Source organism: Orbicella faveolata, unplaced genomic scaffold (assembly GCF_042242905.1).
Source record: "Orbicella faveolata isolate gen_17 unplaced genomic scaffold, um_ofav_v1 contig_24, whole genome shotgun sequence".
Lineage (NCBI taxonomy): Eukaryota > Metazoa > Cnidaria > Anthozoa > Scleractinia > Merulinidae > Orbicella > Orbicella faveolata.
This window is the reverse complement of record NW_028301552.1, coordinates 15,942,116-15,967,917: the sequence shown is the minus strand read 5'-3', so window position 1 is coordinate 15,967,917 and position 25,802 is coordinate 15,942,116. Positions and strand designations below refer to the sequence as shown.

Sequence of the window (25,802 nt, the reverse complement as noted above, 5' to 3'; positions counted from 1 at the left end):
ACGGAGGAGAAGAACTGGCCCTAGCTACCCATGGTTCCTTGTAATCTTTGATGGTTCTCAGACCTCTAGACCGTGAATTTCCAGCATGGCGGACGTTTGGGTCGGAAGCGAAGTTGGATTTTTAAAAGGTAAGAGAATTGTGACTGCTATCGAACCGTTATGTCCACTCTGAGAAAAGAGGCAGGATGATTTCTTGCACTTTTTTTTTGGAATGAATGTGATGCTGTTTTTGGCTTATCCATTTTAACAGAAACTTTGTTTAATTTATCTCACGAGTCACAGCACCTCTACTGTTCAAGTCTTACATACAGATTAAAAATCTATTTGAAACAATAATTATGCTAGCAGAAAAATACTTAAACCATTTGAACTCGGTATTAGATATTTGTGTTGATTGTTCTGCGTGAATCTCAGGAATTGATCTGAAGAAGTCGTCATTCACAAACCATGGCGTTGCATCAAAAGTGGATAGAAGCCACGAAATCTGTGCCATGTGCTGGGCTGATGAGAGCGAAAATCAGGTATGATTTCTAGAATTTTTTTAAATAATATTTTACAGCAACTACAGAATGCAGGGCCACTTTGGACCACCTCTTTTACATGTGTCAAAACCTTTTGTGGGACAAAGCATAACACAATAGGCACAATAGTACTTCTTTAAATGAAGTCACTGATTCCTTCAGTTTAACTTTATACCTTTATGTGATAATACATTGTAGGGTAGTGATTAGTAATTTTCTTATGACTGGCTTCTTCTGGGGTTAACCCTGGGTTTGGATCCTGCACCAGCTGCAGAAATGATGGCTGTCGGAAATTTTTTCCCCAGGTGGGTAAAATCCATACCTTGGCTTCATCCATCTCAGGGGTGGATCTAGGATTTTTCCGAGAAGGGGTGCACCACTAAGGAATGGCATAACTGACTGGTGAGGTAAAGTCTGCATACGAGCCAAGTGGCCCACTAGGCTGGAGCTTATCCTGGTTTCTGTAGCATGAAGCGACTAGGAGTATTTCTATCCCCCCCCCCTGGATGGGATGCTATTCCATTGCAGGGTTACCCGCAGCATTAAGTTCGCTGATACCCATTTATACACCTGGGTGGAGAGAGGCACTGTGATAGTAAAGTGTCTTGCCCAAGAACACGACACAATGTCCATGGCCAGGGCTCGAACCCGGACCGCTCTATCCGGAGAAGAGCTCATTAACCATGAGGCCACCGTTTACCTCCTTGGTGAGGTAAACAAATTTTAAAAGGGAATAGGGAGAAGAAGGCTTTGTCCCAGGGAGGGGTGTGCACCCCCTGCACCCTCCCCCTAGATCTGCCCCTGCATCTCTGGGAAAGATCAGTTAGACAGAGGTGTCATCCTTTTTGCATTCCCCCTGGTAGGTCACCCTTGATCCAGTCAATAATAAACAATTATTGCACAAGTAGTTCTTGATATCCAGAAATTGTAATCATGGCCGAAGGTTGAGGTTGCTAGCATTTACCAAGACCTTGATAATATTTATTCTTGATATCACGAATGCATTGCTGCAAAGAACGTAATTCTCATCCACTCAGGAAGATTGCTGTTCAGTGGAAAAGTTTGTTTGTGCAATGAACTGTTATTTTTTTAATTGGCCAAAGAGTGTATAATTACGCAGCTCTTGAATGATGCACCACTCCCTTCTACAGCAGTAGTGCTAGTTAGTATACATCAAAGTCTTAATCTATATTCTGCAAGCTGCAGATACTTCTACAAATGTCATTATCTGTCGAGTCAATGCAGGCTCATAGCCATTCAGGAGTTACATGTACTTGTTATCTGTTCAGCTTGGCTGGGAAGCTACTGCACAAAGAGTTTTTGGTCTTGATCAGATTTAAAACTACAAACTGATAAGAAAAAAAGTGGATAATGTTGAGACAAAAATATGAAGAAATCCATGGACATAGCTAAGAAAGGATTCAAAAATAATTATCTGAAGATGAAAGTGATTGAAAAAAGTGATAAGAAGCACAAAGGTGTCAGAAACAAATAAAGTCTCCTTGTGGTTTCACTAGGATAGATGCTGAATTTTCACTACTTGATGATTTCCTGTTGAAGACATTAGGAATTCTCTATATGTCATGAGCTGGTATCTCAAACAGTAAACAATGTTCATTTCAAACTTAGATCTTGTTAGGATTAACAAATGGCATTGTAAAGACCTTTGATGTCAGCAAGAAGGAAGTCATTGCTGAATGTAGTCATTCTATTGGAGAAGGAAAGCTTAAAGGACTCTTCAAGTGGGAAAGGTTGGTTATAGACAACTTAAGAGTAAATTGAGTGGGGAACATTTTTGAAGAAACATTTCTTTTTCATGCGATCCCTTTGTTGGGGACAAAATGAATTGTTCACAGAATTTTTCTTTTGAAAAATCCAGTCAATGAATAGTAGTAATAATATTGAGTTCTTAAGAATGGCTGCAGTTATAACCTAAGAGTTGAGTATTTGCTCAAGCTATAATATAGTTCTATTTAGACATGATGATAGATGTGAATGCAGCCATAACACTACCGGAAAAAAGACTTCAAAAAATTTTTCAGGCTTTGAGCAGGGTTCGAACCCACAACCTTTGCAATACCGTTGCAGTGATTTCCCAACTGAGCTATCAAAGCCACATGATTAAAGCGGCTGTGTGTGGGTTGGCCCTTTATGTTCAGTGGACGTAATCCCGTTCAAAGCCTGAAAACTTTTTCACATCTTTTTTCCAGTAGTGTTATGGCTGCATTCGCATCTATCGTGATGTCTGCATTTAATTGCTATTGTTGGACACCTATTACTATTGCTCTATTTGTTACATATGTTATCGAATATGAGAGAATCATAGTCAGTTTAGTGTTATGTACCTGTTGGTTATTTTATCACCAAGTACCCAACAAGGGGGAATAGAACAAAAATAATTTGTTAATTACAATCCTAGTATTATCTATTTTTAATTATAGACTCATTTTTGTGTTCATAGTGCAGTTGTGACAGGTGCAGAGTCAGGACAACTAAAAATTTGGAAAAATGATGAAGATTCTGTAAGTTATGAAAGTTCAATACACTTTTGAAACAACAAGTGAAAGAAGGCATGTTTATATAAGAATTATTTTATTTGAACTCTGGATAATAATTCTTGCCATTTCTAGACTAATTTGAACAGCATAAAACACTTAACCATTGTGAGATGGTATCAGGATCAAGGAAAAATTGCTTTTCTGAATAACTAATTATAAAAAAAATGTCTTATTGAAATGCATGCAAGTTTATAATAAATTATCATTTAATACTGTAAGTCAAAAATATTTCTGTTACTTTTATACTCAATGGAGTACAATAAATAAATCCTTTTTAAGTATGAAATGAATTGTTGCACAAATTGGCAGCTTCTATTTTAGAGTAATTTTTGCACCCTTAGTCAATATAATTTTAGTTTAACAAAAAAATGCTATTACTTCTTTCCTCAGACAGATGTTAAAGTTGGAAGTCATATTTCTGCCATGCGTCAGAATCCCTCATGTCCATCTCAAGTGGGAACAGGTGGACAGAAGAATGATTTGAAACTCTGGGACCTTAGCAGACCTGACGAGCCAATCTTTAGAGCCAAAAATGTAATATGCACAGATTTATTAATATCTGTCAGTTACTACATGTGCTGTGATTTGTCAATTTGTTCAGCCCACTGAAATTTGAAGCTGTTGTTGTCACCTAGATTTGTTGCTCATTCCTGGAAGATGAGCATATATATAACTTTTTGTTTTCTTAAAAGTATGACATGACCACTTTCTCTTCATTCATTGAAACTGCCACCTTCTTACATGTACATGTAGGTCTTCATACAAAATTGAAAATGTACTTAAGAATATGGATATGATTGACCTTATAATAATTTTGTGTTGCACTTTTCAAAGTATCTGATTACATGTAGCAACATAGTTTTTATTTCCATGCAGCCTGCTACATAACAAATTTACACACATTACAGTTTGAGATCTGTTTGTTTTAGTCTTCTCTAAAATATATGGAACAAAACGTTTGAGTTTTACATGACATGAGTTTTGAAAAAGATTGCACTTTATGACTGGTACGTGTAAAAGGCATGCTTGAAGACAGCGACTTGATAGACCATATTAGACTTGAACTAGCTCGCAATGGGGGAATCATTATTAAAAAGAGATAAAGTCATTTGGATTTGAAAAGACTCCCTACATTAGCCTCAGTAGCAAGCTAGTTCCAGTCAAATACCAGAAATACAAATATGGCCTATTGCAGCCAACAGTTGCCATTAGTTATATAGAAACTATGTGATGTTGAGTTCACTGCCTGGATTAAAAGATCTTGTCATGGTAGATAGGTGTTTGTTGTAGGACATCTTATTCAAGGGTTCACTCAATTTGAAGATATCTTCAAAATGAACTGAACAGCTCATAATTTTATTGTGCTGAAGGCTAAAGAAACCAAGAATGAAAGATATGCAATGATTGTGCCCATGTGAAAGTGTTTATTTTTGTAATCAGATTCCTTGTTTTCCCTCCAGGTACCTAATGATTTCCTGGACCTCCAAGTTCCAATCTGGGTGACGGATTTAGGATTTCTTCCTAGTCAGGGAGCTCAGGCTAGGGTTGCAGTTGGTACTGGGTATCATCAAGTGCGACTGTATGACACCAAGGCACAGCGCCGACCAGTTTTAAGCTTTGACTTTGGGGAGTCCCCAGTCTCGGCATTAGCTGTAACAGATAATGAAAAGTAAGGAAAACACACCTGGTCAGGTGTGCCAGGGAAGTTACTTGTACATGGGTTAGCTTGTAAAGTTATCATGGTGTAATGATATTAGTGGCTGATAACATGGGCCATGCTGCCCTGGTTTAACAGGAAGGCTCAGTTTATTAAGTTTACATTTATCCCAGTATCACATGAAACGAGCCAGCCTGAAACTGACTGAGATTGTCTTGGTGAGATAACTTTTTAGCCTTGAATTACATGCAGATGAGGTGGGAGTCTGCTCTATTTTGGAAGAAAGTGGTTTGATAAGAGTCTGTGTAGCTGGGATCCCAGGATTGCCTGGCTCAGCTGTCATATATTCATGACGTTGATTTTTGTTGCAATAACTAAATGACTGTGCAACTGGCAAACTGAGCCATCTCGGTTCCTGTAGTCAGCTCCCAAGACCCATCTACTGGCTTGGTTTTCAATTGGTCATCATCATTTCTCTTTTAGCCTGTAGTCGTAGATAGAGAATATTACCCAGCAGCAACAAGATATAGTATATTTTATTTGCAAGTTCTATTAAAAGCAATATTTTATGAACAACCGTAGTGAGTGATAAAAAGATTGTTTTCAACAGCAGAAAATAAAATTCATACAGATCTTCAAGCCACTGTGTAATTTTCGTTATATTAAGTAGGTAAACTGACTGTTTGCACAAACACCTGTGAAAAAGTGGGAAATTATGTCATCAATATCCTCACTAGTGAAGATATGGAAAATATGCCACTCAGGTCCCAGATGTAGTTTTGTCTGAATTTTATGAGTGGTGTATTTCCCATTTGAACACTCCTGTCTGTATAATAAAAAGTTTATGTTGTACATCAAGTCAATTCTGTCACCTGCCAATCCATTCCACTTGTAATATACCATTAATGTTTTTTCCTTTTTATATCCTAGTCTTGTCATTGTTGGGAATACAGTGGGAACAATGGGAAGTATCGACCTGAGAAAGGGTAAGGACAAAGATAGCCAACTTGAAGTATGCTATTCCACATTAGAAGAATTCTACTAGTATACTAATGCAATGCTACAATCTGATTGGCTGAGCTACTCATACACTATCAGCTATTAGAGTGCAGTGGCTGTCAGTTGTCTATGAAATGGTGACGCTCTTTTGTTTTCCTGAAGTTTTGGAGGAACATTTAGATGCAAATGGATAATTAAATTCCTTAGAAGACTAAATGAAGGCTATTAACGATTTCTTGACTTTAAAACTTGAAATTATTGAAAAAATGGGTGCACACTGGTAGACAACTGCAAATTTCCAGTGGCAATTCAGTTGGTGCGATTTTGTGAAAGTGTAAAGTTTTAATAATATGTGGAAAAATAATTGGAAACCATTATTTGCGTTAATTTCAGTTGGAATTCTACTGAAACAATTTTAGATTATTCACTCTCGATTTCTATGAGATGATATTTGGCCTCATCAGCTATCACCTCATAGAAATGTAGAGCTCATAATTATTATAAAGATTGATATCAGGCTTAACTGTTCTTTCAGGCCAGCTTCAAGGTCATTTTAAAGGTTTTGCTGGTGGAATCCGCTGCATATCTTGTCTTCACAAACAACAGATGGTTGCTTCTTGTGGACTGGATAAATTTCTTAGGGTACACCATCTTCATAACAGAAAGCTTCTCTATAAGGTAGGCTCATCTTGAATGTAACTTCTGAAGTCTAACGAGATTGTTCCTTGCTCATTGGTGTATACAAGTTTGCCATATATCGTAAAAAATGTTTTTTTGGACAACATTTTTGCAGACTTTAACAATCAAAACACCAGCACTCGTGCAATTTATTGATAACTTTTGACGTCTGCTTCTCCCATGCTTGCATCCCGGAGGGGTGGGACTTCCATATAAAAAGCACGGGGGTGCTTGGCATACCTTGTAGGGGCTAAAAACACAGTTTTGGTACCTAAAGGTACCAAAGGTAAAGGCAAAGGTAAAGTCTGCATACGAGTCAAGTTGCCCATCAGGCTGGAGCTTATCCTGGTTTCAGTAGCATGAAGTGACTACATGTAGGAGTATTTCTATTCCCCCCTGGATGGGATGCTAGTCCATCGCAGGGTTAAATCAAATTTGCCGGTACCCATTTATACACCTGGCTGGAGAGAGGCATTGTGAGAGTAAAGTTTCTTGCCCAAGAACACAGCACAATATCCCACCTGGACTGGGTGCTCCAGAGTCGAGTGCACTAACTGTGAGGATGCCATTGGGTACCTCTTAGGGGTGAAAAAAAATTTCAAGCCACACCCTCAAACAGGATTTTGGTACCCCTTAGGGTTCTTTTCAGAATTTCCGATGAGCACCCACGTCCTTTTGAAATGGGAGTCTCCCCTGGGACTAGCCTGGGTATTGATTGTTAAAGCGAGTGATCTACGTGTATTGAGACGAAGTGAAGTGAACCAGACTACTAGCTTCAATAGCAACTTTCTTTGGGAGTGGGTGGTGGGTGGGGGGAGTCATTTTCATGGGCATAATTGAAAATTCAAAACTGAACCAAAAGACATATTGACATCAATTGTAGACTAAAAATAATTTTTTAAGCCATGTTAAAAATTACTGTTACACGCACTTATGCTATAAATAGTTCGTCTGTGTCCCTCTTTAAAAATAGGCTCAAAACGTTTCTTTTCAAAAAACCTTTTGCAATTTAGTCTAGACTAATGTTTTTAATTTTTAGATAATTTTTTAAATTTTCGTTAATATTGTAAAGCGCCTTTAAATATTAGGACACTGGTGCTATATAATACTTTTGTTATTATTATTATTATTATTATTATTATTATTATTATTATTATTATTATTATTATAAGAGTAGTGTTATAGTGAGTAAGGTATGCATGTGGTTTTGATCTCAAATTAAAAAGGTCGGGCAGACTTTTTCCAAGTTCTGGCGTTGTGCCAATATGCTCTCCTTTCAACAGTTGACTTGATATTTTCATGTTGGTGTTCTAGAAGCATCTTGTTTACAAATGCGAAAGTAATTGTACTTAGTCATAATTTTAGCACTGTTTTAAGAAAAACGACCAATTTTTTAAGTTTGAAAAACATGTTTCCACAGAACTTCTGTCATCTTCAGTTGAATGAATGATTACAAAGCAAGTTGAATAATAAGTAGGCAACAATGCTAATTAAGACAAATAGTAACAACAGAACGTGAAAAGGTGTAAATTAAAAGGATAATTTTAGATTTACGTGGTGTAATTGCTGATTGAGGCAAGGTAGTTCTTTTTGAATATGGATAGCCTCCTTTATCTTGAGTTGAAAGCTGGTAGTGGCGTGATCTAAAATATGAAAGCAGTCTATTGAACACAATGAGCGACAACGTACAGAATTCTGAAGATGTTTGAAGATGTGAGAGGCCCTATCAACGGTGTGGAAAAATGTCGGGAGGTTTCGCCGACATAACAGGCATTACAGCCCGCACATGTAAACTTATAAACCACACGTGAACGAAGCCCGCCGGGGATAGGGTCTTTCACACCAAAAAGGTTACCTATCTTAAAGGAAGAAAAAACTAATTTGATGTCTAAATCATTACAATAGCGCTTGATTAAGTGTCGAATCTTCTTCTGAGTGATGACAGAAAAATGGCCTATGTACGGCAGCTTAAAGTAAAACGTGGGCGAGGTGGTAAGGGGGTAGCCCCGGGGACAATGATTGCTATGGGTCCCAGTGATGTAACGGTTAACCACTTTTTCAATTAAATGGGCAGGGAAAAGGTTCTTTTTGAGAATTTCAGTAAGCTTGGTTATATCCTCGTGTAACCCCAACCAAGTGTTGTTGATCTTGTAGACCCTGTCAACAAGAGTCCTAATGAGACCTACTTTGTATGAGTACGAGGTGAAGCTAAAATAATTAGTTAATAACCCAGTAAAGGTTTTCTTACGGTAAACCCTAGTTAGGAAGGAATTAGTGTCACTATTATCAATAAGAACATCTAGAAAGGGTAATTTGCGATTAAGTTCTTTTTCCATAGTAAACCTTATGTTGGGGTGCCTAGAGTTAATGTAGTCAAAAAGTATAACAGCATCGTGCTCCGAGTGAAATAAACAAAAAGTGTCGTCAACATACCTACGATAAAATAAAATTTTGGAGCATTGAAAATTTTCCAACCATAGTTCTTCATGATGCCCCATAAAAAGATTGGCTAATACGGGAGCAAGGGGAGACCCCATGGCCACACCATCAATTTGGTCATAGAAAGAACCGTTAAATAAGAAATGGGTCTGGGCGGTGGCTACAGTGAAAAGGCTTCTAAGTTCAGGTTTACTTAAATTAAGGTCAGGATTGCCCTCGGAAATGTAATTGACCGCTAGGTCAATACATTCCTCAAGAGGTATGTTAGTAAAGAGACTTTCCACATCGAAGGAAACCATAAATTTACCAAACATAGATAAAGATTGAATGTCCTGTACAAAAGTAAAAGTGTGTGTAGCACAGTGTTCAGTTGGGATGTGCGGCGCCAAAAGATTGCATAGATATTTATAATTGTAGGTTCCAATAGAAGACACGATGGGGCGAAATGGCGGAGTTGAGTTAGGTCCAAAATCCTTGTGCATTTTGGGGAGGCCATAAATTCTTGCTGGTTGAGAACCTTTGGGATAGATGTTTTCGTACACTTCGTTGGCAAGGTGACCATCTTTCTTCAACTTTCGGAGAAGTCGCTGCAGTCTACCTTCTCTCAGTAAAGTTGGATCTTCTTCAGCGACTTCTCCGAAAGTTCTCCTCGTACTCATACAAAGTAGGTCTCATTAGGACTCTTGTTGACAGGGTCTACAAGATCAACAACACTTGGTTGGGGTTACACGAGGATATAACCAAGCTCACTGAAATTCTCAAAAAGAACCTTTTCCCTGTCCATTTAATTGAAAAAGTGGTTAACCGTTACATCACTGGGACCCATAGCAATCATTGTCCCCGGGGCTACCCCCTTACCACCTCGCCCACGGTTTACTTTAAGCTGCCGTACATAGGCCATTTTTCTGTCATCACTCAGAAGAAGATTCGACACTTAATCAAGCGCTATTGTAATGATTTAGACATCAAAGGGATCGTTCATTTTTCATAAGGTAGGGGGAGCTGGTGGGATTTGGGGGGGGGGGGCATGCGAAAAAAAATGGCTTTCGAGGGGGGGCCATCCCAAAAAAATAAGGGAAAAAGGGGGGGTCACGTGAAATATTTTAGAAAAACTTTAAAATGGCATAATGTTTGAATATCAAAAAAATTGCTATGGAATAAACATAGAAAGCAGGATGCAAATTTATTACAAACTTTCCTTCTGCTTTTAAAAAACGTTTGGTGACAAAAAGCATTTGTAGCTACTGAAAAGAAGTATTTAACACTGTTATTTTCGAATGCAACTTTCACTGGCACTCATCTTCATCCTTGCTGTCGTCGAGTTCTTCGTCGCCGCTTGTGCTGCTATGGGAGTCTCTTTCACCAATGCTGCAAGAAGCAGCAATGCTTTCCGTCAGAGTGTACTCTTCAGGGTACATGAAGGTGTAAACATAATCTCTGACTTCCTGCTCAAGGTGTGTGGTGATTCTGCTTCTTGCAGCATCGGTGAAATAATTCCCTTCCAAGAGCTGTGCGATGTATGGCCCATCTCTTCTAAATAACGACGTGGCAACATCCTCAACTTTAATACACTCTTCCGGGACGGCCGTTCTAGGAGGGTACACAAGGCATTGTGGAAGATCATTTCCTTGCGGGTTTCCAACACAGATTCCATAAACTCGTTGGACGTTGTTTTCAGTCCGCTACCTCTTTCTCAGTTTCATTTGACTTTCTGCGGTTTTCTTTTTGCCTTCTCCTTTTGTTGATGTGCTGTTTGAGTATGCCCTTGAATATGCTGTTATAATTGCTCTCCTTATTTTCTAGTGCTTCCATGTCCTGCGTGACCTTCGTCAACTTAGCTTCTATACATTTGATCTGTTTTACATTAAAACTGTGAGCGAATTCTTCGCCCTACTTTAAAGCAAGCCCATTGGACTGAAAGAGTGTGGAATCGTGTTCCTTTACATCTTTCATCTTTCGCTTTTTGTTTTACCTGCACAGGGCAACATTTATACATGCCTATCACTAGAGTAGAGGTAAAAACCTTCCAAATAAAGACATCTGTAAATTAAATGTAAGAATGTGTTTCACACAACACATCAACAGATTTCCAGTTTTTTCACAACACTTCGTACTTGGTTCAGTATCACAATGCAGGAGCAAGGAAAGACTCTGTTCCAGGCCACTGTTACTTCCGTAAGATTGAGAAGTTTATGAATGAGCACTATGAGGAGGGGGAGAACTACAGGGAGTTTCTAAAGTTGTCCTGTCAAGAAAAGGTAGGAGAAATTTGTTCTTTTGTTGTGAATGGACTGGACCACCCATAGAAAGATACCCCAAACCAGTTCCTGACCATTCCTGTCTACCGGAATACCACTACCTCTCCTACCAGAAGACCCCAAAAGAAGGGCGTGATTCAGATGACTGGCAGCCAAGGGTCCAAGCGAAGAAAGAGCATGGAAGTGGCAGGCTGGTTTTATCTGACCCAGAGAGCGTTGCTCTATTTGCAGATAAGTTTATTGCCAAATCAAAGTTTGTGGTGGATTATCTTCAGCATCTTGAAGCGCTGGAATTTAAAAGGAAAAAGAGAGCAGAAGAAAAGGCAAAGTTAAGTAGGGACGCAAAAGATAAATCACATGAGGATTATCCTTGGACTGAGTTGTGCGAAGATCTAACCAAGCTTAAAAAGCTACGTGTTCCAGAACTAAACAAGTACTTGAGCCACCACGGGCTGAAGCAGCATTTGAAAAGCAGCAAGAGTGAGAAAGTAAAGGCAATTGTAAGACATTCATGCTTGCAGCAGAAGAGCCCTCTCAGAGCTGGCCAACCAACACTGACAAATCCAAGGACATTGATACAAAATGGCAACAGGGCAAGTGCTGACAGCAGTGAAACGGATGAAAGTGACAATGATGAGTATAACAGTGATGCCATTGACTCTGGGGGAGAAGATGACTCAAGTGACGTCATTCTTGCATTCATCAATTCAGATGAGGAAGATGCCAATGAGAGGCCAAATGCCACACGCTCAGGGCGAGCCATAACTAGGAGATCCGAAATTGACTTCTCTTTCTTTTGATTTGTTTATTAAGCAACAGCTCTGTGTAGTATAGGGATTGTAAATATTGTCTTCATAGTGAGCACAATAACGTGAAGTAGGGGGATAATAGAGAAATTTTAAAAAAGTTAAAATCTAAATATTGTTTGTTCAATTTTTTTTTTGGGGGGGGGGTCATCCCAAAAAATGACCGCTATAAGGGGGGGGGGCCATGTGAAAAAATTGGTAAGCTGAGGGGGAATCATGGGATTTTTAAATGGTACTTCCCAAATCCCACCAGCCCCCCCTCCCTCATAAAAAATGAACGGTCCCAAATTAGTTTTTTCTTCCTTTAAGATAGGTTAACTTTTTGGTGTGAAAGACCCTATCCCCGGCGGGCTTCGTTCACGTGTGGTTTATAAGTTTACATGTGCGGGCTGTAATGCCTGTTATGTCGGCGAAACCTCCCGACATTTTTCCACACCCGTACGTGAGCACTTAGCCGTTGATAGAGCCTCTCACATCTTCAAACATCTTCAAAATTCTGTACGTTGTCGCTCATTGTGTTCAATAGACTGCTTTCATATTTTAGATCACGCCACTACCAGCTTTCAACTCAAGATAAAGGAGGCTATCCATATTCAAAAAGAACTACCTTGCCTCAATCAGCAATTACACCATGTAAATCTAAAATTATCCTTTTAATTTACACCTTTTCACGTCCTGTTGTTACTATTTGTCTTAATTAGCATTGTTGCCTACTTATTATTCAACTTGCTTTGTAATCATTCATTCAACTGAAGATGACAGAAGTTCTGTGGAAACATGTCTTTCAAACTTAAAAAATTGGTCGTTTTCCTTAAAATCTTTACATGTCTGCTACTATCTAGACCTTTTAGCACTGTTACAGTGAAAGTATCTGTGTTTAAACTTGGTGCAATTAATTTGCTCATTTTACAATTTTTAATTGTAGGTTTACTTGAAGACAGCCCTAAACTGCTTGCTGTTTTCAGCGCTAGAAATAGAAAAACAGGTTTGTCGTATGTGTATTGGTCACAAATTAGCACCCCCTATATTTACAAAAATACCTCCTTGGGAAGTCAGTGTTAGGTGAGCTTTGCGTTTAGATTTTTCTGGCTATTTTACATGTAAGCTGATTAAGAGTAGGAAACAAGATGACCACTAATGTCGTAATGAAATGTTACGTTTCTCCAGGGTAAAGTAAAAGGTGGTTTTCAACTAACGTTTTGAGTTTAGCGTCCTCTCTCCAGTGTAAATCAGTTTAAACAGCGGAACGCTTGAGCCGTTTTCACTGTGTTATTTTTGCCTTCTTTTTCTTGACTTAACACCGTTGTTGAATAACTTAAAGGGACACTGTCACAATGTATTTGCTTAAAACTATTATAAATTCACGAAATGGTCCCTAAATTTATGTGATAAGAACTTAATTAGCTCTAACCAAACTTGAACCTTTGAAAAACTGACATTCTGACGCTTTTTCAAAAATCCATGTCGCAATTCGTTTCCATCCTCGCCATCGTTATCCATCCTCACTTCCTAATGGGTTCTAATCATTTGTCGAGTACTGCTCTACAAAATAAAACCATTATCGTTCAGCTTCCAATGATCGATATATGTTTTTGAGATTTTCAAAATCATGCTAAAAATGGCGACAGTGTCCTTTTAAAGGGAAGCTAATCATATGTGTGCTCTGTTGTGTTACAGAACACGCCACAAACAGATAGCAGAGACACCGGTGTGTCATCAGATAGATCACTTAAAAGGGTTGCGGAAGAGGAAAGCAGTGAAGATGATGACATATGGGATAAAATGGACGTTGTTACGTCTAGCAGTAAAAGAAAACGCCTTCGAAAACGTAAGAGCTAGCTGAAGTTAAGTAATATTTTACGGTTCACTGCTCCTCAAACCAGCACTGCAAGTATTCCATTCCCTAATGAAAGGGCCAACCACTCTGGTTGTAAGAATTAACCAGTGTCTCGATAAACCAAGTTGCTCAAGATATTCACTTCATTTTAGCTACATGAACTGCCATTAGTGGAGTGGGAGGGGGGGGGGGAGGGGGGAGGGGGGAGGGAGGAAGGGGGGATTTGCCTTTTTTGTAAATCTTCCGAAGATTTACGAAAAAAGGCAAATCCAAAGACGGCTGAAACTCCTAGTAAGTTTCGGATTTTTATTATCCAGTCAGAGAATAGCACGAACACTCCCGAGTTATTGGCGAGATTAGTTGCCTAGCAACTTTGAGATGCAAAGTGCAGGCTCAGTCCTTTGTCAGAGACTGGAATTCGCAATCAGTTGGTACTTCATGTTCTTCATTCCTGAGCGTTCCTTGCTGAGTAATTGTACTTACGTATTTAATATTGCTCTCTCTGGTACGCCCTAAATGTTTCGTGGAATGTTCTGCCACTTAGTCATTTTTCCCTTTCCCTTTAAGAAATAAAAAGCACCAGGAAAAAGAAAGACAAAACAGAAGTAGCCTCACCTGGTTCATGAAACCCTGCAAAATTTCACCCTGTAAATGGTTCACGCGTGACACGAGAAAAAAAGGGACCGAGAGAACAAGAGTGCCCGAGAACAGACGAGTGCAGTGGATTGAGAAATATTAATATTTGAGGGGCGGTGCCCGGATGTATGACGCGTGTTACAACCCGGATGTACGACAACGTTCGCGTCATACTTCACTCAGGACCCAGATGTACAAGAACGTATACAATATGTAACGGTCATCGCCTAAGATCATTCACGACTCGAATATATGACGCCAATCACGTCCTTCGGCAGTCAGCACGCAAATGCATGACGTCAATGACGTTTGATACCTGTTTGGAGAGACAATCAAAACAAAATAAAATGAAAGATTGAAAACGAACGACACAATTTTCCTGTCCAGGCAGTGAATGAAGTTGGACCGTCAGAAGTTGTAGATTTCTTTGTCGTCAGCTCTTCGCTGCGGTAACAGTCATATCCGCTCACTTAGGTCTGATTTGACAGGTACTCGTCAAATTACGTCATCGCGTCAAGAAAGTCACGCAATAAGTCACACAAAACACAGATCTTTTTCAAACAACAGTCAACAAGAAAATTTAATGTTTTTTTCAGAATGTACATAGTGGGACGTTTGCTACGGTCAAAGTGACCGGCAACCGGCTTACAGTAACATCAAAAACGGAAAACTGTGCAAACGCAACAAGAGAAATTTGAGAAACTATGTACAAACACAAGGAGAAAATGAACTGCTTTCGACCATGACAGAAAATGCACTATTTACCGAATAAAAATTTGAGAAAACTATTTGACAAGGTTATCCTGTTTAGTAGCTGTTCCTTGTTGGAACCTTGAGTGAGGGTTTGCATTTCAATGGTTTCTACATCAAACAAGTGTCCACAAAATGCACCGTTGCAGACGCGCCAAACTGGGGTCAGGTGCCCACAATTTTACGACTTTCTTGAAAAATTCAACACCTTCTTTCCATGTCTCGTCAGTGTGATTTAGGTGGAGAGGCTGGTCATACGGTCGATCTTGTTTAAATACATAACATGTTTTGGACGTGATGACTATGAAAAACAAATCCAACAACACTTAACACAATGCGAGGTCCAGGATTTTATCTTCTACTACCTTTTGACATGACGTCTTTAGATAAATTGTACATTTTGTTGGCCTTCTCGATTTTGTCCAAGAATTTTTTTCATGATTGGCGTGTATTTGCCCAGCTGTCTGGGAATCCTGTAACTCCCTGCGTCAAACTAAATGAAAAGCTGAGTCTTAATTAAGTCGGAACGGATTGGTTACTGCTCGACAGGGTAACTACTTAGATTTGTGTTTTTCTTAGGTAGCAGGAGAGAAATAAAAACAGAATCACGCTAACTTCGTCTTGGATTAAAAATGTGGATCTCAGCAAAATGTAGTAAGGTCTAGTAACATCAATTCGACGTAATCATCAACTCAAAATGAATTTCCTGGACAATCTACTGTTATAAAAACACAGTAATGGTTGGGCTATAATATCTCTACAGTAACAAATGATATTCACAAATGGTAGACAATGATAGGTTATCCTCACAGTAAGATGTAATGTGTAACCCTCAGTAACAATTGGTATTCACAAATGGTAGAGACAATGGTTGTTATCCAAACAATTAATAATGCGACCGCCCAAAAGGTTTTCTAGCGTTCTGGGGAGAAAATCAAAGGGTTTCATTATTAAAATGTAAGCAAATGTTTGCATCAGAACGAAAGAGATTGATATAAAAATCAACAGTTATGGAGGGGAGTTCCACTTTATACACTTCTCCTATGATGAAGAGGCTGCCTTTCAAAAGAACTTTGAACAGAAATTGTCTTCAATGACTTCCCTACTTAACCTGTGGTACCCTAGGAACTTAACTCTACATGGCCGTATTGTCATCCTAAAAGCACTAGCCCTTTCCAAACTTATTTATAACACCGCTGTCCTCCCTGTTACATCTAATTTCATTCAAAATGTTAATAAAGTTATATCCCAATTCGTATGGCGCAAGAAAACCCCAAAGATAAAGCAAACCACAATGATTGGACCGAGAGCAAAAGGAGGTCTTGGAATGCCTGATTTTGATGCAATAAACAACGCTCTCAAAGCGACCTGGATCCGAAGACTTGATAACGGTTACCCTTCCGCGAGCTGGACGCATATCCCTGTCACCATGTTAGAAAAATGTGGTGGCAAATTTCTCCTTAAGTGCAATTTTGATCTCAAAAATCTCAATGTAAGAATTCCTCTCAAATTTTACGAGAAAGCCTTGTTGGCTTGGCAGTCAATCAATTTGTTTACTCCGTCCTCAGAAGAGGAAATACTTGATGAAATTCTTTGGAACAATAGATTCATTAGGATTGGTAACTACTCAGTGTACTACAAAGAATGGCATGAAGCGGGTGTAGAAAAAATTAGAGATATCTTCAACGGTGACACATTTACATCTTACCGAGATTTCTGCTCTCACTTTGCCCTTAAAACTAACTTTCTAACCTATTACGGTTTATGCCAAGCAATTCCATCTAACTGGATTAAAACTTTGAAAGGCAAATTACAGCCGCATTCGAAGGAACCTACAAACATGGATAGAATTCCCCTTGAGAAGCTCTCTTGCAAACTTGCTACTAACTACCTTGTTGAAAAGAAGTTCGTTTCTGCCACCGCCGAAAAAAGACTGAAAAGAGCTAATTTGAACGACCAACAAATTTATCAAACGTACATGATGCCTTTCAAGGCCACTAAAGATATTCAACTCTCGATGTTTCAGTTCAAGATTGTACACCATATTTTACCCACCAATGCTGCATTACATAAATTCGGTATTAAAGAGCACGACCGCTGTCATTTATGTGCTGAAAAGCAAACAATTACACATCTCTTCGTAACTTGCCCCAACGTCCAGCTGTTTTGGACAGAGTTTACTGATTGGTGGTACAGAAAAAACAATACTGTAATCACGCTCTCTGAAGCACAAATACTTTACGGCATCACGGACACCGTGCCTCTGTGTCTCGGTTTAAACCTCTGTACAATAATTGCAAAATATTATATTTACACCGCTTCAAAAAATGAGGAAGATTATTTCTTAGACGCTTTCTTGGCTATCCTTAAAAACAAAATAGAAATAGAAACTAGCAGAGCAAAGGTGCAAGTTAAACTGTAAATATAGCTAAATATACATTTTTTTTTTCTTTTTTTTTTTTGCAGTTTTCACTAGTTCTAGTAACCGTAGCAAAAGTTTGTAGTAATTGTCCGCGATTAAAAAGTAGTGTAACGTAAGCGGTTTAAATAATACTGTTGTTTCGTCAAGCATTGTAATTAGAGCAAGTTGAAATTAGCGTAAGTAGCTGTATTGTTGTAGTTTTATACGTAGTTTTTGTAATTAATAATGTAAGTATGCGTGCTGTAAAAAAAAAAAAAAAAAAAAAAAAAAAAAAAAAAGAGTTCCACTTTATATCAACAAATCTACAATATGCATGTTGTGGGAGTTGAATTCATATGAAGACATGATTGATCATCGCATGAGTGATATCCAAAGCTGAAACAGCTGTGAAATGAAATTTAAAAAATTCAGACTTGATCGGGATTCGAACCCATACCGGTGCAGTGCTCTACCTACTGAGCTATCAAGCCAACTGGGAGCAGGGATCCGTTTCTCGAAGGTCCCGAAAACTTTTCGCACCCGGAAAGCCGTAGCAAAATCTCAAACCTTATGATAACAGAGCTGTTTTATTCACATATTCTTAAGATGAACAGAGGCTCCTTTATAGAAGAAGTTTTATGCGTATACGCCTCTCTGTTCTTAGATACAGATTAACTAACTAGTGAGACAATCTCAGATAGTGCAGTGTCACGGTGCTATTGATAGCTCTGGTACCTTAGCAGTGTGTATGTTTTTAAGTTGTATTTTCATTCAAGGTCCAATTACAATTACTGTTTATCACGACAGCTTTTAAATTTTACTCTGGTGTTTTACGATGATTTTCGTTAATTTTAAATTCAATAATACGTTGAACAAACGTGACAACGAAGTTCTTTTGCGCCAACTTTGTAACTTGATACTTCTGTTTTCCTCGCAAAGGTATGTAACATGAAACCCTTGTTTTCTCCAAAACACACGGAAGATGTGCTTGTTTCTTGGGGATAAATGAAAGAAAGTTAAATATCTGACGAAGAAATGGAAGAGAAACGATTTTGTTTTTCTCCAAACGTAAATTTTCTTATTACCGAACAAGAACTAATTTAATTATCAGATAGTCACGGAATACCACTTTCTTTTTCTGTTACCACCTTTGTTTTTAACAATAAAGCAATTCAAAATTAATACATAACAATATTGATTGATACAACTGAGGAGCGTTTCAACGAGAAGTATTGAAGGTAAATACCGCTACTTGGTCGCGATATTATCTTGCATCGGTGAACGGGTCTGGGGTCGGTTATTTTGCGAGTTGCTCGTTTGCGAGTTGCGAGTTGCGAGTTATATTTTAACACAAACAAAATGAAGCGAGGCTTCAACTGAGAAGAGTTTAAAAAAAGTGAAACTTTTGAAGACACACTAATCGTAACGTACCGTCTGCAACAAGTCACTACAAAGGTTCGTTTAACAGATCGAATATGGTTTAGCGTTGTCTGTACTCTTATCGACTTACTTAATAAAAAAGTTAACGTCATATTGAACAGTTTACTGATATGACTCGCAAACTGACTAACTCGCAAACTCGCGAACTGACTAACTCGCAAACTCGCAACTCGCAAACTCTCAAACTCGCAAACTCGCAACTCGCAACTCGCAACTCGCAACTCGCAACTCGCAACTCGTAACTCGCAAACTCGCAACTCGCAAACTCGCAACTCGCAAACTCGCAACTCGCAAACTCGCAACTCGCAAACTCGCAACTCGCAAACTCGCAACTCGCAAACTCGCAAACTCGCAACTCGCATATTAGTCTATCTCAACGAAGTTCCTCAAAGACTGATTAAATTAATTTGCGCTTTCATTAGGTGCCACGGAGTCTGCAGCAATATTTGAGCACCTTCCTGGTTTCTTTTGTCGCAAATTTGCAATTTGCAGAATATTTAAGCCACTAACTCGGGAACTTTTTGGTCTCTCTTACAGACGTAATTAAGGCAAGAAATAAACAAGCCGCTAAGGAGAAGCTATACATTTCCCTTCTTTATTTAAACCTCGACAAACATACTATTGTAGTTTGAAAACAGCAGATGATATTTGTTGAACCAACCTGTGGGTAATTCTAAAAGATACGTTTCACTTTTGCACTAAAAAGGGACAAGTGGCGCTGCCTGGCATTACATGACATATAAAAAAACCTCGTGGAAACATAGTACATAACATTAACGATGCTAGAACGCATGCCTCTTACATGTTGGGTTCTACTATAAGGAAGACCACTCAGCATTTGTGTGTGATCCCGTATGCAATGTATCCTCCACCTAACACATAGAAGACACGAACGCTAACTAATCTGCGCATGCGTTTAGAGCAAATAGCTGGTTTTCACATGACGTCACTAAAATTCGAACCACAAAGCTATTGATCTTCCTGAGGTTTTACTTAAATGATGTATAAGAGCAGCTGAAAACTAATATTCATACATATTCTCGCTCCGAATGGGTTCTTGGTTATGTGATACACTACGCTTGAATTTCTAAGCTTTTGCGTGACGCGGCATTTACATGACGGCCTAGAGAGCTGTCATGATGGTTAAAAAAGTGACTTATTTCGGGGAACTTTGCTATCTGAACAGTTTATGTCTTAGAAAAAGTATTATTTTAATGTTTTTGAGTTCCTCCAGGGATAAATTCACGCTTTTGTAACAAAACTCAGTGACAGATAAAATCTTAAAAATTGTTGTCACTGACTTAAAAATCTTAAGAATAGACGTTTCGGCTAAAATACTATAACCTTCTTCAGTGATGAAATGAATGTTAACGGCGTCTAAATGTAAATGAGATGTTTATAAGAATGTGAGGAACTCGCTAGGGATTAATTTAGCATTTTGTGAATGTCTGGAATATGCGCGTGGTCATTAATTGAGTTCGGTTCGCGAATGGAATGCCACGCTTCCAAGAACAATCTACGCGACCACAAGGGACAGCGGTCTATGACCTTGACATTATTAAAATCAAATTCGTGGTTGTTTTTCATACAGTGTTGCGCCAGAAGAGAGTTCTTGTCACATGTGAGGACGGCTCTTTTATGTTCTTTTGTTGTGGATCTCAGTGCTCTGGATGTTTGACCGATGTAAAGTTTTTCACAGTTTTTACAATTGATTTTATACACGACACCAGTTGACAGGTCATGATCGAATTTGTCCTTCGATTTCTTCAGGATCGAACCAACCGTTTTGACGGGTTCATGAGCAACATTTACGTCGAATTGTCCCAAAGTTCTTGCAATTTTTTCAGAGATTCCTTGAAAATATGGCAAAGTAACAAAGCCTCTGTACCTTTGAGGCTGATTATTTTGGGGCTGATTTAATGCTTTAGGTGGTTTGGTTCTTTGGCAGCTTTTTAAGAATTGGTCCGTGTAACCATTGGTTTTGAGTGCGTCCACCACGTGTTGTACTTCGGACTTTTTGTCTTCGTCAGTCGACGGAATATTCTTTGCTCTGTCAAGAAGGGTTCTGGCCACTGAGCGTTTGTGTTGCAAAGGGTGGTGAGAGTTGAAATGGAGATACTTGTCGGTATGGGTTGCTTTTCTGTAAACACTGGTTTTAATTGATCCATCAGTATTTCTAGTTGTCTTCGTGTCGAGGAATGCGATGGATTTATCACTCTCTTCTTCGACTGTGAATTTGATGTGCTGGTTGATCGAGTTAAGATGGGAGTGAAATTCAGTGAGATGCTCACGCGCGAGGCAAACATGGCTATCGTCAACATATCTGTACCACCATTTACGGGGGTGAGGTGCAGTACTTAACGCTCTCTCTTCGACGTGTTCCATCACCAAGTTTGCCAAGATGGCGCTTACAGGTGAACCCATGGGACAGCCGAATATTTGTTTGTAGAAAACGCCACCAAAGACAAATTAGTTGTTGTCAAGCACGAATTCAAGCAACGTCATGATGTTGTCCACGGACATATTGGTTCTTTCGGGGATGGTGGAATCGGACTCAAGTCTGGTCTTAGTCACCTCGAGGGCCAGTGCCGTGGGGATAGATGTGAAAAGCGATACAACATCAAAAGACACCATGATCTCATGTGGTTCGATTGTGCAATTAGAGATTTTTCTCACGAAGTCGTTGCTGTTCGTAACAGTGAATTGGTTGCGTTGTTGCAAAGACAGTTTCAATCTTAAAGGGAAGCAAACCTTCACGTCAATCTAACATAAAGAAAGACCAGCTTGAAACATTGAAAGCACTATCGAAAGATCCATCAGTCACCATCCTTCCCGCAGATAAAGGCCGCGCAGTAGTGGTGATGGATAGCAGCGACTATCAACAAAAGATATATGGCCTGCTACAAGATGAAAACACTTACACAAAGATTTCAGACCAGCGCAAAAATCCCACGTCGAACACAGAGAAATCTCTGAACGCTCTGCTCAAACAAATCAAAGATCAAAAATCAATCCATGATCCCGGTGCGCAACAACTCGACGACAAATTGTACTACAAACTCCGAAGCACTGATGCCACACCAGCTACTTTCTATGGATTACCAAAGATACATAAACCCGAGGTCCCACTCAGACCCATCACCAGTTCCATCAACTGCCCCACTTATCAGGCTTCCAAACACCTAGCTTCTATTTTGTCTCCGTTACAACGCAACCAATTCACTGTTACGAACAGCAACGACTTCGCGAGAAAAATCTCTAATTGCACAATCGAACCACATGAGATCATGGTGTCTTTTGATGTTGTATCGCTTTTCACATCTATCCCCACGGCACTGGCCCTCGAGGTGACTAAGACCAGATTACACCATCCCCGAAAGAACCAGTATGTCCGTGGACAACATCATGAAGTTGCTTGAATTCGTGCTTGACAACAACTAATTTGTCTTTGGTGGCGTTTTCTACAAACAAATATTCGGCTGTCCCATGGGTTCACCTGTAAGCGCCATCTTGGCAAACTTGGTGATGGAACACGTCGAAGAGAGAGCGTTAAGTACTGCACCTCACCCCCGTAAATGGTGGTACAGATATGTTGACGATAGCCATGTTTGCCTCGCGCGTGAGCATCTCACTGAATTTCACTCCCATCTTAACTCGATCAACCAGCACATCAAATTCACAGTCGAAGAAGAGAGTGATAAATCCATCGCATTCCTCTACACGAAGACAACTAGAAATACTGATGGATCAATTAAAACCAGTGTTTACAGAAAAGCAACCCATACCGACAAGTATCTCCATTTCAACTCTCACCACCCTTTGCAACACAAACGCTCAGTGGCCAGAACCCTTCTTGACAGAGCAAAGAATATTCCGTCGACTGACGAAGACAAAAAGTCCGAAGTACAACACGTGGTGGACGCACTCAAAACCAATGGTTACACGGACCAATTCTTAAAAAGCTGCCAAAGAACCAAACCACCTAAAGCATTAAATCAGCCCCAAAATAATCAGCCTCAAAGGTACAGAGGCTTTGTTACTTTGCCATATTTTCAAGGAATCTCTGAAAAAATTGCAAGAACTTTGGGACAATTCGACGTAAATGTTGCTCATGAACTCGTCAAAACGGTTGGTTCGATCCTGAAGAAATCGAAGGACAAATTCGATCATGACCTGTCAACTGGTGTCGTGTATAAAATCAATTGTAAAAACTGTGAAAAACTTTACATCGGTCAAACATCCAGAGCACTGAGATCCACAACAAAAGAACATAAAAGAGCCGTCCTCACATGTGACAAGAACTCTCTTCTGGCGCAACACTGTATGAAAAACAACCACGAATTTGATTTTAATAATGTCAAGGTCATAGACCGCTGTCCCTTGTGGTCGCGTAGATTGTTCTTGGAAGCGTGGCATTCCATTCGCGAACCGAACTCAATTAATGACCACGCGCATATTCCAGACATTCACAAAATGCTAAATTAATCCCTAGCGAGTTCCTCACATTCTTATAAACATCTCATTTACATTTAGACGCCGTTAACATTCATTTCATCACTGAAGAAGGTTATAGTATTTTAACCGAAACGTCTATTCTTAAGATTTTTAAGTCAGTGACAACAATTTTTAAGATTTTATTGCTATGCCTGACTACAACTACAGTAATTTTAATCAGTGACAGATGTTTCTGTTGGTTTCCGGCCGCCATGTTGGTGCCCATACGGATGGACACCAGCATGGCGTCTCCATACAAATCCCTATAAATTTGGTTAAAAAATTTCTCCGCATATCTCGCATAAGAAAAATTGCTGTGACCAGAATTTTGGCGAGAGTCTTTGTATATTTAACTTCTTTTATTTCCCAGATTCTGGACTTTATCTATTGACCGGCTTGATTTTTATTTTGATCTATTTTGAATTGCGTGACACTGAAAACCAGCAATTGGTTTTGCCTTAAAGAGAATAGTACCACGAGGAGAGCAAGGGGTTACTTGAAACAAATATATAGCTTTGCGATGTTCAGTCCTAACTGACGTAGCTGGAACATGTTTTACACATGTACCTTTCCCATCTCACCCCCACCACTTCCTTACCTCTAGACCAATTAATTAATTGAAATTAATTAATTAAACAAACGTTAAAGTTTACACCTTAGCGCCATAGGGCCATAGCGACATAGTGCCATAGCGCCTTGGTGCCTTAGCAGCAGGCAGGCCCCAAAACCATCCCAATAGTGCACTTTGCACTAAAAATGGCTTTGCGGGCCCGAACATTTTCCGGGGTTTTCGAGAAACGGACCCCTTGGTCACGTTGTTAGTTCGTGACCTCCCGGGGTGACTCTAATATAAAAAGGACAGAGGTTCTCCTCCTACCTTTTGGGGGTTAAAAATGTGGCTTTGGTACTTCTTTAGGTGTTCAGCCTCAAAAGGTTCACAGCAGGGTTCACAGAGGGGTGTGAAACATTTCAAGCCACGTCCATAAAAGAGGATCTTGATACCTTTCAGCGGTTCTTTTCAAAATTTACGACGAGCACCCCTGTCCTTTTTATATGGGAGTGACCCCTGGGCGCAATGTATCCGTGGATGGTGGAGATGCAAGCGAAAATATGAAAGATCATATATTTTAACTGCGGACAAAGATATGAAGACATGATTGATCATCGTAGTATGCAATGATGAATCATGTCTTCAAGCTTCTTAATATATTTCTCCGCAGTTCAAACATAGGATCTCTCATATATTGACTTGAGTTGAATTTATGTTGACGCTTTTTTTGTTTCGTTAAAAACCGGAATTCACAAGTACCATTTCCGGGCAATAATTACAGCCAGGTTCTATTCCAAGCATGTTAAGATGACGATTGTACATGTATATGCACCAATAGAGGATGCAGAAGAGTCTGTAAAGGACGAATTCTACGAGAGACTACAGGATGTGTTGAATAACAAAAAAGAACATGATATGCTGGTAATCACAGGTGATATGAACGCAAAGGTCGGTGAAGACAACCGAGGTTATGAGAGAATCATGGGTAGACAAGGCATTGGGAGAATGAACGACAATGGAGAAAGACTTTGCGAATTTTGTGATATGAATGAACTGATAATAACAGGAACGTGGTTTCCACATAGAGATATTCACAAAGCCACCTGGGTATCGCCGGATGGAAAAACGAGAAATCAAATAGACCATGTGCTGATAAACAAGAAGTTTCGTAACTCAGTAATTGACACCAGAGTCTATAGATCACGGCTGAATTGTTAAAGGCGCACAAGGAATTCTCGGCAACGAAAGTGCATCAGCTACTGGAGAAAGTATGGAAACATGAAAAGGTCCCGAACAAATGGAAAAGAGGGTTGATCATCAAATTGCCAAAGAAGGGAAACCTCAAAGAATGTAAGAACTGGAGGGGAATCATTCTACTTTCAGTAGTCGGCAAAATACTTGGACAGATTGTGATTGATCGAATACAGAATGGAGTTGATATCAGACTGAGGAACGAGCAAGCAGGGTATAGAAAAGGCAGGGGAACAACAGAACAGATTTTCATATTAAGGAACATCATTGAACAAGCAAACGAGTGGCAGGCAAGCTTATATATTAACTTCATAGACTTTGAAAAAGCATTTGATTCCATCCACCGTGAAAGTCTATGGTTAATTATGCGGAAATATGGAATCCCGAACAAGATAGTAAGGATGGTAAAAGTGTTCTATGAAGACTTCAATTGTGCTGTAGAAGATCAGGCAGAAGCATGTGAGTGGTTCAGCATCAAAACAGGCGTCAAGCAAGGATGCAATATGTCTGGATTTCTATTCTTGATA

The 25,802-nt window shown here is 39.4% G+C and overlaps 1 protein-coding gene across 2 annotated transcripts; it reads left to right on the top strand.

The window, feature by feature from the left end:
- The first annotated feature begins 30 nt into the window (after positions 1–30).
- Positions 31–15,177, top strand: LOC110046771 (WD repeat-containing protein 74-like). 2 transcript variants are annotated; one of them, XM_020752483.2, is made up of 11 exons: positions 31–128; positions 415–521; positions 2,151–2,272; positions 2,983–3,043; positions 3,470–3,613; positions 4,540–4,748; positions 5,667–5,722; positions 6,271–6,413; positions 12,842–12,901; positions 13,594–13,744; positions 14,321–15,177. In XM_020752483.2, exons 1-11 carry the CDS (start codon positions 86–88, stop codon positions 14,377–14,379), a joined length of 1,155 nt encoding a protein of 384 aa, XP_020608142.1. In that variant the 5' UTR covers positions 31–85; the 3' UTR covers positions 14,380–15,177. The 2 variants fall into 2 exon arrangements, with proteins under 2 accessions (XP_020608142.1, XP_089148674.1); XM_089292548.1 differs by lacking the exon at positions 13,594–13,744 and having other exon boundaries at positions 14,321–14,384.
- Positions 15,178–25,802: the final 10,625 nt, after the last annotated feature.

Coding starts and splice junctions, on each gene's coding strand:
- LOC110046771 (XM_020752483.2), top strand. CDS start 86: ATGGCGGACGTTTGGGTCGGAAGCGAAGTTGGATTTTTAAAAG. Junction 522..2,150: donor CTGATGAGAGCGAAAATCAG/GTATGATTTCTA, acceptor TTTCAAACTTAG/ATCTTGTTAGGATTAACAAA. Junction 4,749..5,666: donor GCTGTAACAGATAATGAAAA/GTAAGGAAAACA, acceptor TTTATATCCTAG/TCTTGTCATTGTTGGGAATA.